The sequence below is a fragment of the Melospiza georgiana genome, chromosome 16 (genome assembly GCF_028018845.1).
Source record: "Melospiza georgiana isolate bMelGeo1 chromosome 16, bMelGeo1.pri, whole genome shotgun sequence".
Taxonomy (NCBI): Eukaryota; Metazoa; Chordata; class Aves; order Passeriformes; family Passerellidae; genus Melospiza; species Melospiza georgiana.
In genome coordinates, this window is record NC_080445.1 from 11,234,453 (window position 1) to 11,248,028 (window position 13,576).

Sequence of the window (13,576 nt, forward strand, 5' to 3'; positions counted from 1 at the left end):
ATCAAACCTATCTACAAAATAAGAGAATTGCAACATTCTTTTATCTATAAAAGAACCAACCTATATCAAACTTATTTATAAAAGAAGAGAATTTTCATATCCATCTATAAGAGAAGAGAATTGCAACATTCTTTTAACTATCTATAAAAGAACCAACCAATGTCAAACCTATCTATAAGAGAATTTTCATATCTATCTATAAGAGAATTACAATATTCTTTTAACTATCTATAAAAGAACCAACCAATGTCAAGCCTATCTATAAAAGAAGAGAATTTTCACATCTCTCCATAAAAGAATTGCAATATTCCTTTAACTATCTATAAAAAAAGAGAAGAAAAATGCTTTTATTAATTAACCAATCAAGTAGAATATGTCAAACCTATCTATAAAAGAAGAGAATTTTCATATTGAAACTACTGTTCTGCAAACCAACCTTCTAATAATCTGTTTAATTTCTTACTCAACAGTAAGGCACAGCCAGCAGCCCCTGGAGGGGGCCTGGTGTCTGAAGATGCTTTGTGATACTCTTCTCCAAGAAGTTCTGATGCTTTTGGACTTTAAGTCCAAATATCCTATAGTTTTTCAATGCTCTGTTTTAGTAAAGGGTGTTCAAAGTCTCTTGGCTCTTTGAGACAAAAGTTTTACAGGGAGGGGAAAATACACCAAGAGCCCTCAAAACAGTTTGTTGTCTAAAGCTTTGCTTCACTTCTGACATTGGGTTGTGGCTTCCAGGACCAGCTTGTGTTGGTGCTTCCTTCTCAGATCCTGATTTTTTTTTGGCATGGTCTCCCTTCTCACTGCCCCTGAGGCACTGGACCAAACCTCACTGGAAGTTTTGGGTTTTTACTCCTGACACCTGTGCTAATGTCATCAAAGTTACACTTTACGGATGCTCCATCACTTTTCAGAGGAAAGTGGCTTATTATTCAGTGGAATTATTTATTATTTCCTTGTTTCCTTTTCATATTCAGCTTTCATGCCTTCATCTTAAGATTCCTCAGATAGACCTGTTAAAGAATGTGAGTTATCAGGGTGTCACCCCATATCTCTTTCTTTAAGGTTTTTTGTATGAGGTTTTCCCATGAAGCAAGGTAATATTTGTTGCTTTTATTAGTGATCTTTCAGCAGAGCTGGCTTTCCCTGGTCTTTCCCGGGGCCCAGTGGTGCTGTGCAGGCTCCTGTGAGCCCTGTCCAGAGGGAAACCCTCCACAGTGCAACAGCTGAGGATAGTGTGGCCAGGTTTGGCCATTGCAAAGAATTCCCAGTGCCTGTCAGGGGCCTCCCAGTGAGGAGCTGACCTGAGGAAGGCCATGTGGGCTCCTTTGTTCATCTCTCCTTTGAATCTGGGTGCTATGTGAGGCTTCTGCCACAGCCTTTTATTTCTGTGTGAGGAAGGTCTGGCAGTGCTGAATGAAAGCTGTAGCAATAAGATCTCAGCCCCACAGCCAGCCTGTTTTGGGCCACTCACTCTGGTTTGTGTGCTTTTCCCCTTTTGCTTCTTGCAGTCTTATCCAGCTCTTTTCTTCCAGAGTTATCCATGAGGATTTAAATAATAAGTCTCACTGATGCTTCATATTATTACTTCTGAATTCAAAATGAGGCAAAAAAAGAAGAGAAGCAGAAGAAAAGTTTATATTTTGTCAGTTCCAAAAGCTTTCAAATGCCCTGAACTTCCTGATGGAAGCAGATTGCTAAAAGGAACATAATTGACTTAATAATTGGGGTTGCCCTTGAAAAGCAAGTCCAAGCTAGCTTGCTTCAGTGCTGTGTTAATAATGAACTCTTTGTAAATCTTCTCAGCTGTTAATCTTAGTTTGCTTCTTACAAAAAGAAAGAATTTGTTATTTGGCTTCCCCAGTTCTTTAATCATTAATTAGTGTAAGAATCTTGCTGTATTTGTTTGCCCTGAAAACCAAAATAGCTCTGAATTTTTTGTGTGTGTGTCCTTTTTCAACAAGAGCTCTAGGTGAGCAGTTGTATAAAGAGACGAATATGACAGGCAGTGGCTTATTATTCAGTGGGATTATTTAATTTTGGGTCACTGAGAGTGGGGGGCCTCATCCCCCACAGTGCCTTATTTCTTTGAAAGATGCAATTGAACTTTAATAGCTTGTTTAGGACAGTGAGTGCTTTTCTGTGTAACAAGCACTTATGAGGTCAGGTGTGTTGACAGTTTTATAGAACTGGAAATGAAGTGATTTAATGGAGATTTCTTTCTTTAGCACTTTCAACTGCATTTCTTTATTGTTAGTTTGATTTAAGGAACAAAGCTGTTACCATTTTTTAAAAACAAATTCATTTAGACTTCAGTAAAATTTAAACATTTGGGACAATGATGTCCAAGTTGCCATGATGCACATAAACAAATGGCTGCACTGTCATTGTGTTTGAAGAATTGCACCAAAATCCTCTTCTAACATGGAACCTACTGGATATTCCTGGCATGAAGAAGGTTCTGACCTAGCAATGCTCAGAGAAAACCAGTTGGTTTTCATTAATGGAAGTGTTTGAGTGGTTTGGATCCCTGGATGCAAACCCTGGATCACTGTATTTGATGCTGAAAAGGATTTAACCACACAGTTTTCAGGACAAGTCATTTTTTTTGATGGCACTGTTGCAGATTGCAGGTTCTGCCAATGTGTCTCATTTAAAATACAGGTCCCATGGGAGTGGAGGAGGAGTTCAGGCATGAGTCTGGCTGCTTGCACTGCAGCTGGGCTTCACACTTCCTGTGAAATCTGTGAAAGCACAGCACTTAGGTGGACACGGGTACTCCCAAACCCATCAAAGGTAGAAGATTCATACATTTAGCAGAGATTATTTGTTTTGGTGTTTGATAACACTTGTGTGGAGCCACTTCTCTTCTTTAACTGATTGGGTACAAGGGAGCCCTGCATCCTTGTGCTTGCTGCAGACAGTTCTCAACCTGGTATAAATAGTTGTGCTGGGGAAATATCATGGCTCTTTGGTGTGATGAGGTTTTGTTTTTCTCAGATTCATACTTCATTTCACCCTTCTCTAGAACAAACACAAAATATGCTTGCTGTAGTGAATATAAACCCCTAGCAGGCAAGCATGGAGGCAGAGGAGTTGCTGAGATAGTAATTCAGATAACATCTCTGGAAAGCAGGCAGCAAAGGCAGGATGGTGTCTGGAAGTGGAAGATTCTCACATTTAGTATGTTGTCCGGAGGAAAACTTCATCCAGTGATGGAGCAGTTCAATTCAAGATGGCAGTTGATGCATTATAGTGCTGGCAAACATCATCTTCATCTGAGTGTCCCTTCCAAAGGCCCCGGCAGTGCCGTGTGTGGCAGTGAGAGCCGAGCGCTGCTGCAGAGCTCACAGGGAGGGAGGGAGGGAGAGCTTGGCCACTGTGCCTTTGCTCAGTGTGCCCAGCCCTGAGCTGCTCTTTGTGCTTCCTCCTGCAGCACGGTGAGAGCCTCGGAGGGGCCCATCTACAAAGGGGTCTGCAAGTGCTTCTGCCGCTCCAAGGGCCACGGCTTCATCACGCCCGCCGACGGAGGGCCCGACATCTTCGTGCACATCTCAGAGTGAGTTCTGCCTGTCTGCCTCCAGCCCCACACTGCCCTGCACAGAGAAAAGCCAGGCACAGCTCTTCCCAAGAATATTCTTATCTCATTTGCTGTGCCTGTGTTTGTGCCAAAGCAGAATGCAATATGGAGATTGTTTACCCAGAGTGATGGGGTTTTGTTTCCTTGGCCTGTCAGGGCCAGGTGTGTGTGTGTGTGTGTGTGTGTGTTTGTGAGGACTGTGGGCTGACAGTCACGAGATTCTGGGCAGAGTGTGCAGAGTTGAGTGCTTGGCAGATTCAGTTTAGATGTAATGTAATATAGTATAGAATAATACAGTATAATAAAGTAATTAATTAGCCTTCTGATAAGATGGAGTCAGATGCATCATTTCTCTCTCCCCCTCGTCAGGGGTTCCCTGCAAATGCAATATATGCCCAAGGGGAGCTGCAGCTCTGCTTTGCCTTCATTACCAACTGCTCTCAACATTTCAGGCACAATCTGGTTTATAATCTGTCTTCCTCATTCCAGCAAAGAAGGGTTATGCAGATGTTACTGGCAGCAATAGATTATGCAGTTCTTTTCCTGGTGTTATTATTATAAATCTGTTGAGTTAAAAACTAGAAGATGATCCTTAAATCTCTTAGAATAAGCTATGAGTTTTGCCCAGACCCAGAAACTTGCATTCACCTGAAGCAAATATTTCATGCAGTATCTAGTTTTAATGTAAAGATTTATAACACTGAAAATTCACTACTTTTACTTTGCACTGCTTGTACCATTATTAAACTAAAGGTTAATTGCCTTTACTGTTGAGAAAAGTCACACTTTATTACTTCCTTGAATTTATCTACCTTAGGTTGTGAGCAATTTATAGCTGAAGCTTTCTCTGTTAAAGAGTTCATTAGTGCTTGAACCCTTTTTGTTCTGAACACACTGAACCACCCCCTCTGAATTTACCTTTTGATAAACTAAGCAGATAAAGCTTTTTAAGTCCCTTGCTGAGAATTTTTCTCCAGTCTAAGCCAGTCTTTGCAGCATGCTTAGAAAAGAGACTGAAGAATTTAAGCATAATGTTAAGACTATACACTGCACACACAGTTACAGTGTAAGGAGATAAAATCTCCTCCAGTTCTGCTCTGTTTCTCTCTCTGTACATCCCATAATCGCATTAGCCCTTTATCCCCAGTCTTTGCAGAGTTGCTTACCTGCTGTGACCTCAGCATCCTCTGCAGTGTCAAAGTTTGGTGCAGATCCAGCCTGGCATTCCCAGCCGTGGCTGCATTCCTGATTCCTGGATGTGAGAGTCTTGGCTTGGCTGCAGGGCAGCACATTCCCTGGGACAGCCCTGCCTGCCCAGCACATTCCCTGGGACATTCCCTGGGACAGCCCTGCCTACCCAGCAATGCCCAGCACATTCCCTGGGACAGCCCTGCCTGCCCAGCACATCCCCTGGGACAGCCCTGCCTGCCCAGCAATGCCCAGCACATCCCCTGGGACAGCCCTGCCTGCCCAGCAATGCCCAGCACATCCCCTGGGACAGCCCTGCCTGCCCAGCACATCCCTGGGACATCTCCTGGGACAGCCCTGCCTGCCCAGCAATGCCCAGCACATCCCTGGGACAGCCCTGCCTGCCCAGCAATGCCCAGCACATCCCTGGGACAGCCCTGCCTGCCCAGCAATGCCCAGCACATCCCTGGGACATTCCCTGGGACAGCCCTGCCTGCCCAGCACGCCCCAGCACACCCCACACTCTGCCCTTGGTGTTTATGGCCTGGCTAATCTGCAAGGTTTAATGGGCAATTTTAATATTTGTTCCTAGGCTGGGATGTTGACCAGGGGCTGTTGGTCTCTGAGGGTGTGTGTGTTAAGACTGATGTTTATCCTCCTGTAACCTCCTCTACCACCAGTTTTATTTTACCTATTGCTCACAGTACTGAAGCTGTATAATCCTTATCTGTTGTTCAGGGTGGTTATCCAGTGGTAAGTCAACCAAACCTCACCAAACCCGCTCCCATTGCCCCAGCTGTCTTTCCTGGCTGTGTGTGCAGCACATGTCCTTGGAGAAGGAGCACTTGGCTTTCCTCCAGGTTTCTGGAGTGTTGCTGCACCATGGGCATTGACAACCCAAAGCTTTGTAGGGCTCATGGGTGCAGATAGGTTCAGTGGTCTGACTTGTGTTCAACCCAAGGAAGTGACATTTTTAATATCTCCTTTCTCTTTTGTCTAATGCAAATGCACTATTTCTCCTCATTTCCTGAATAACTTAAAAATAGCATTTCCTATGTCACAATTTAAAAAATTTAACTGTGAACATGTAGTCTGACCTATACAGTTACTGATCAGCAGGGGTTTAGTTACAACAGCCTTCTTGCAGAAACATGAATTTTCAGCCTTTAATGAATTCCTTTTAAAGAACTGTCTATTTTCAGTCCTGCTTTTTTTTTTTCCTTGTACATTTTCTCTTCCAACTAGTTCAGTAAAATTTTCTTCAGTTATGTGAAATTATTCCTTTTAAAACCCCGGGGATGACTTTTTGATTGGGGTTGCTGTTTTGTTTGTCTGTACAAAATGTGAACTGCTCTTTCAGGTTCCTGTCCTATGGCCCAACACATCTTTGTCTTGTATGTGATTCTGGGTGCACAAGGTGTGTCTGCCCTCAATTCCCCTCCACTCAGTAGCAACTCCAGAGATGTTTTTCTGTTTCCCTGTTTAAGACTCCCATATGTCTCCAATGCTGAGGTCCCAAGTGACATTACAAAAATAGCTTTGTGCAGTTTTTATGTGATTTTTGGTGCTCTGTGCGAGGCCCCTGTGACAGGAGTCCCCTCTGGTGGGCTGTGCTGTTGGTGTATTGATCCCATCTGCTCTCACACTGCTCTGAGAGCCATCAATAATAAACTGTACTGGAGTAACTGGAGAGCTGTGCCACCCTCCCCTGCCTGCCACCCACTCCCTCCCTCCTAAACCTTTACAACATTTACAAAAGGTTGTAAAAGTTTATGGCCAGCCTCACTTGTGGAGGTGTTTGCAGTGTTTGTTTGGCTGACACTGGAGGTTCTCTGCTCCTCCATCCTTGCACCACCCTGTGTGGAGAGGCTGAGCAGGGCAGGGCTCAGAGGGGCAGAGGCGCTCTGTGGGCAGGGTGGGAGGCTCTGGGCCCTCAGACACAGCCCAGCCACAGCCCAGCCTGGCTCTCTCTGCTCTCAGCTGTGCCATTTCAGTCCATTTCACACCGGGAGCAGGCTCCATGTGCTGTGCTGTCCCTGCAGGAGAAGGCTGCAGGGCACCTCCTGTTCCCCACCCACTCCTGTGGCACCTGTGCCTTTCTGGCAGAGGCTTTGCCCACCCCATGGTTGGCAGTCCCAGTGCTGAGGGTCCTCTCCCTCCCTGGTGATCTCCCCCTGCCCCAAACAGGCTCTGAGCCCTTTGTGGTGTTTACTGACTTGGCTTTCACCATGGACCTCCACTTCTCCTCCCATCTCACAGCAGGCAAACCATGCCCTTCTTCTGGCAGAAACTGTGTGCTCAAAGGCTCTTCTCCTTGCTCTTTCAGAAGCATCTTAGTTCATATAGATTTTGTAGGACTGAAGTGTTTTGTGTTTTTACAGCTTCTCTAGGTCAATTCTGCTCTCTTGAAGTCAACAGCATTTTCTATTGTAGCAGGAATGGGCCCCTGTTTGAAATGTTTCACATGTAGGTACTGTCTCAGAGCTTCAGTTCAAAAATAGCTGATGTTTCTGCCTCAACCTGTTAGGGAAAAGTGCTATTATTGAAGTACTGAAGGTTTCAGCACATTGTGTTCTTTAATTACTCAGAGTATATTTGAGTTGCTGGAAACAGCTTTTAGTGCTGGAGGGTGATGGTGTCACTGTCTTAATTCTGATGCAAGGCAACACTGGAAGGACAAATTAGTAATGCCTTTCATTTCAGTTTATTTCACAGTGAATTTGATAGATTGCTCTTTATTAACTGGAATTGCTTTTTGTGGCAGCATTCTGTAACCAGGCCTGTGGCTCAGGGGACTCCAGTGGCTCTGGTTTGCACAGAGTTTTGAGATCCTCCTCATGTCTATCAAGTGATTCTTTTCCATCTATTTATTCAGTTAAGTCTGAATGTGAGGGAGATGTTAGCCTGTTCACTGTCTCAGTGTGGTACAGGCATCTTCTCATGAAATGAAAGCAGATTGTTCCTCCCAAATTCTTCCCAAAATCTGGGATTTCAGGAGCTTGGATGAAATGGTTATGCCAGTCTGGATTCACCAAGATAGACTGTTCCTCTGTGCTCATCACTAAGCTGTGATGATTAGTGACGGCTTTAAGCACAGGCACCAGCTGCCTGACATGCAGATTATTATGATTTTCAACATAAACTTTTAATTTGAGGAATTAAATTATTTTCTCCTCTAAGCTTTGAGGAGCTCTGAAGTTATACTTTAGTGAAAATGTCTTCCATAGGATGGGATGTCTGTTCCCTGTAAGTTTCTTTATTTTTTGTAAGATAATAACGACACTTGGATTGGCATTTCCTCTCTATAAGTGAGCATTAGCCCAGAAATAAAGTCAAATGTTTGTGACATTGGAAAGCTTCACTTCATGTCTGCAAAATTTTCTGTGTATCTGTTCAGGACTGTGGACATGTTTTATGAGTGGATCTTGCACCAAAGCTGCTATATTGAGTTGTACTTGTGAGATGTGGGTAGAAATATGGGATCACAGAATTGTTAGGGTTGGAAGGAAGCTGTGGAGAGTATCTAATGGCTCTGGCAAGGCAGGGTGAGCTAGAGCAGGTTACAGGAATGCATCCAGGTGGGTTTGGAATGTCCCCAGACAGGGAGAGTTCATCCTCTCCCTTGCAGATCCAGTCACCCTTGACATAAAGAATTTCTTCCTCACGATGAGGTGGAACTTGTGGTGTTCAGTTCATGGCCATTGCTCCTTGTCCTGTTGCTGGGCACCACTGGAAAGAGCCTGGCCCCATCCTCTTGGCAACAGCCTTTGAGATAATTCCATCTGATGAGATCCCCTCTCAGTCCTGCCTCCTCCAAACTGAACTGGCCCAGCACCTGCAGTTTCTCCTCTCAGGGGATGCTGCAGACCCTCACCATCTCTGTGGCCTCTGTGGAACCTCTCTGGTGGCTCCTTGAGGAGCTCAGAGCTGGCACAGCCCTGCAGCTGTGCCTCAGTGGGGCTGGGCAGAGTTTAGGGCACACAGCCCTGCAGCTGTGCCTCAGTGGGGCTGGGCAGGGGATAAGGCACACAGCCCTGCAGCTGTGCCTCAGTGGGGCTGGACAGAGGGCAGGGACACAGCCCTGCAGCTGTGCCTCCGTGGGGCTGAGCAGAGTTTAGGGCACACAGCCCTGCAGCTGTGCCTCAGTGGGCTGGGCAGAGGGCAGGGTCACCTCCCTGCCCTGCTGGCCACACTCCCCCAGGGCACCCCAGGCTCCCCCTGGCTCTCCTGGCCCCCAGGGCACGTCATGGTCACTTGTCACCCAGCAGCACGCCCAGGTCCCTCTCTGCAGAGCTGCCATCCAGAGGGTGAGCCCAGCCTGTGCTGGTGCTTGGGGTTGTCCCTCCCCAGCTGCAGGACCTGCCCTGGGCTGTGCTGCACCTCAGCAGCTGCTCCCTGCCCAGTCCTGCAGCCTGCCAGGGTCAGCCTGCATGGCAGCACAGGCTTTGGAAGGGGCTTTTTGTCTGCTGGCTTTGATTCAATGAGTGGCTCTGAAGGCTGCAGAGATGATTTGTTTTTGTGTTTGATAACACTTGTGTGGAGCCACTTCTCTTTTTTAACTGATTGGGTACAAGTGAGCCCTGCATCCTTGTGCTTGCTGCAGACAGTTCTCAACCTGGTATAAATAGTTGTGCTAGGGAAATGTCATGGCTCTTTGGTGTGATGAGGTTTTGTTTTTCTCAGATTCATACTTCACCCCTCTCTAGAACAAACACAAAATGTGCTTGCTGTAGTGAATATAAACCCCTAGCAGGCAAGCATGGAGGCAGAGGAGTTGCTGAGATAGTAATTCAGATAACATCTCTGGAAAGCAGGCAGCAAAGGCGAATTCATTTGCCTGGAGTGAAATTTTTAAAAAGCCCATAATTACATTTTTAATGGCAACATGTACTGTCAGTGCTTCCATTTCCACTGTCACCGAACTGATGCTGGTGTTACAGCACCAGTGAGAGCTTTTCCTCCTGTGTGCTGGTGTTACAGCACCAGTGAGAGCTTTTCCTCCTGCGTGGCACCTCCTTGGCTCCTGTTCCCTCCCAGGAGTAATTCAGCTCTCCCAGATGCTCCCTGCTGTGGCTGTCAGCACACACAGTGCCTCTGGTGCCCCATCCCACCTGCAGCTGTGGGGTGTTCCCCGAGGGCAGACAGCAATCCCTGCAGTGCTGGCTGTTGGTGTTTCAGACAGGCTCACACCAGCTTCCCTTCCCACGGGGCTGCTGAGGGGTGGGGGACATGGGGAGCCTGGGGGAGCAGACCAAGTGTTGTGCATCAGAGCACTGCACCCACCCTTCTGCTTCCCCTGAGCATCTGGGAGTGGGCACATGCTGGAGATGCTTTGTGCCCCAGGCTTCTGCATTTATCTGGGATTTGGCCTGAAGCCTGTGTACCTGCAAGGGCAAGGCAAGGAGGTGGCTCATCAGAGAGCAGTGATGGATGAATGACCACGCTCTTGGTGTTTTAAAAGATTTTGTTTTGCCAAAGCAGCATATTTAATGAAAAAGAAAAAACCATGCAGTGCTTGTGGGTTTTCTGCAGTTTGCCAGCACTTGGCTCTGAAGGGGAAAATGCTGCATTGCAGAGAGGCCTTCAGGCTGTCCTTCAGGCTGGGCTCCTGACCCCTGGGCAGTGATGGCTCTGCAGGACTGAGGCTGTGCTTCCCCCAGGGACATCCTGGGCCCGTTGCTGTGCTTCACTTCTCCACCGTGGTGTGATCTCAGGTTTGCCTCCAGTGTCTGTAACTCAGCAGGGCTGAGCACCCGAGGGCTCTGGGCTCCCAGCTGGGGGTGTCCCGTTCTGCTGGTGCACTCCAGCTGCTGGCTCTGCTGGAGGTGTTCTGCCAGCTGCACCTTCCTGCAGGGAGAGCCCAGCTCTGAGCCGCTGTGTCCATGGAGAGATCATCTTTTCATGCTCCTTCCTTCCCTCTGATTTCCTGCCAGATCACTGTTTGGTGCACAGCACTAGTGCCACATCTCCTGGCTCCTCTGTGGTGCTGCTCCTCTGCTGGAGTGGAACGATGTGGGCTGGAATTTAAAATTATCTGGTAATTCTAAATGATCTGAGAGCTGAATCTGAGCTGAGGGAACAATCTTCTCTGGCCTCTCTGGCTTTTCTGTGAACTACCAGCAAAACAGTTTCTGCTGACTGCAGCCAACTACTCTGGGGGTGCTGGGAAGCCAAATCTCAGTTTTCTGATTGCCTCCAAAATCCTGGATGACTTCCATGCTTTGGGCAGCACACATCCTTCCTGATGGGCTCCCCTTCTGATGCTTTGCTGCAGGGTGAAGTGTCTGAAATAGGTAAATTATCTGGGGCAGGGAGGAGAGGCAGCAGAATTCCAGATCTTTCTCGAGAGGGGTTTGGAAATGAATAGAACATGGAAAATCTTTTCCCTAAGGGTTCTGCACATCCACAGCTGGGTCAGAAAACTCCCTTTGCAGTGTTGCATGCATGAGAGTCAGGTTGTGATAATAATGCTGTGGTCATTATTGCAGTGAAGTCTCCCCAGAACCTGCCCCTCCATGACCCAAACTGTGTTGGGTGGGATTGTGGCAGGATCCAGGCTGGCTGTGTGCAGGAGCAGCTGTCTGTCTGTGGCTGAGCCCACAGAGGCATCCCTGCAAAGTTCTCTCCTGTTCCTTCCTCACAGGGTGTCTGTGCTGTCTGGGCTGGAATTGGCAGATTTGGAGCCATAGCTATCCCTGGATGGGGATTCAGACACCATGGCCAGGGGAGAACTGGGCACAGGATGTGCAAAGGGCAGCTGGGAAGTGTCTCTGCTACAGCTCAGGGGATCCTGGAGGAGACACCTTAGATATTAACAGCTGGGATCCTTCAGGCTGAGCCCCTTTACACTCACCTGTCCCAGTCCCTGGTGTGGCTGGTGGGGACAGGCAGCCCTGCAGCTCCCTGAGTCACTGCTGGCTTTGTGCTGCTTGCACAGGGAATGCATGGGAGGGCATTTGGGATTAGTAACTCACAGCGGTTCATTACTCTGGTGTATCATGCTGTTAAAAACACTTCAGGTTTCTTGAGGAAATGTCAAGAAACTTTAAGAAGCCCAGGAGGTAACAGAGCCCATGGAGGTGCTCATGGTGTCACCCATGGCAGGCTTGGTGACCAGCAAGGTCAGAATTCACTGAAAACTCTTGTTCCTAAATGTTTCCACGTGACTTTGGCTTTGTCCCAAGAGGTTTAACTAGAGCCCTGGAATATGAATAGCAGCTGTGGGGAGGAAGAACTAGAACATTCCTTATTTAGGTAGTTTCCTAATAACCTCCCAGTTCCCTAAAAATAGTGCAGGATAAAATGCTCCACCATACCAGACTGGCACTGAGCTGGGAAATGGGAGGTGCTGGATAATCTAAAACTCACTCTATTGTGTCTCTCTGACTCTGACATCAGGGAAGCATTTCCTATTTTTAGCTTGAATTTGAAGTTGCTGAAGTGTCTTAAGATTCCTGGGTATGTAGATATTCATTATTTTGAATTGAAAGTGCACTCCAATAGCTCAAACAGCAGTGGAAACCTCCACATTCCTCTAGATCAATATTTAATATATATGGAAGGTGAAAGTAAAAAATACAGATCTAAAATTATTTAATCAACATGTAACATCAGAAAGGTCCATGTTTAACTTCCTTTACCAAATTTTCCAGGCAACTTACATTGTTTACAGAATGGCTGTTGTAGGCTGAGTCTGTTCCAAGAGCTCTGTTTACTCTCTGTGATCTTTTCCAGCTCATTTCCTGCCCAGTGCTGGAGGTTTGCTTCCTGCTGGAGGATCTCCCCCAGCTCTGTGCGGGGCTCTGCCTGCAGTGCCCCCGTGTCACCCCCTCTGAGTGCCGTCAGATTGTCCTTTCTGCATCCCTCCACAAGTTTGGGTGTGGTGTGTTTCTCCTTCCAAGCATCACATGTGGTGGCTCCAGGGCTGGAGTGGCTCTGTGTCTGTCCCAGCAGCAGCTTTTGGTGGCAAACACTGCCCAGGGGACACTGCTCACCCTCAGCTCTGCTCAGCCTGCAGACCTTTGTCCTCTTGCTTTTCCTGTGCCCTGGGGGCAGCGAGTTAATGAACTCATGTTTGTTGGGCACCAAAAATAACTAGGGATCACAAACCTGCAGGAGAAAAAAGAATATCTGATCTGTGGGAGGAAGGTTTGAAGGGCAAAAGCAGAGAATGAAATTGGAGATGTTTGTGTGGCCACAACCTTTATACACAGCTATGCAAAGGAGGGGTAGGGTCACCTCAACAAGTGAGGAAAGACAGCAAAGCAGGGATCAGATGAAGCTGTCCTGGGGTTGAACGAGGTTTTATCACAAGCCCCAGTCACCTGTAGTGTCAGCTTGGATAAGCAGTGGGACCAAGAAAGGATCTGATGCTGTCAGCATAATGCTCAGCCCTGCAAGAATCCACCTTCCTTTTGCATTAACCATATTTACCCACTTTTGCAGATTTCAAACGTTTATTTCACTAACCATGGCTTATCCTGTTTTACAGAGGTTTTAAAAAGCATGTAAGGTTCCTGTTTGTTTAAAAAAAAGGTGTTTCAGCCAAACCTGAGATTCCTTCCTGGGCAGGGCATCCGTTTGGGGGTGGCTGTGCAGTGGTGACAAGTTCCTGCTCCCTCAGGGCCTGGGGCTCTGCAGTGCTGCCTGGAGCACCAAGGAGAGATCTGGTTCAGTTTTAGTGGTTGCAGCTTTATAGCAAGATTTTTTTTCTCCTTTTTTTTTTTTCTTTTTTTTTTTTTTTTTTTTTGCCACAAAGGATCAAGGTTCCTTTGATCCTCCTCGAGATTCAAGAGGTTTAAGTAGGAAAGG

At 46.9% G+C, this 13,576-nt stretch overlaps 1 protein-coding gene across 1 annotated transcript in view; it reads left to right on the top strand.

The window, feature by feature from the left end:
• The window catches only part of CARHSP1 (calcium regulated heat stable protein 1), a 35,847-nt gene that overhangs the window by 17,968 nt on the left and 4,303 nt on the right, over positions 1 to 13,576 (top strand). Inside the window, exon 3 of the mRNA XM_058035581.1 lies at positions 3,434 to 3,556. Within this exon, the coding sequence (XP_057891564.1) occupies positions 3,434 to 3,556 (123 nt within the window). The remainder of the gene's footprint in view (positions 1 to 3,433; positions 3,557 to 13,576) is intronic.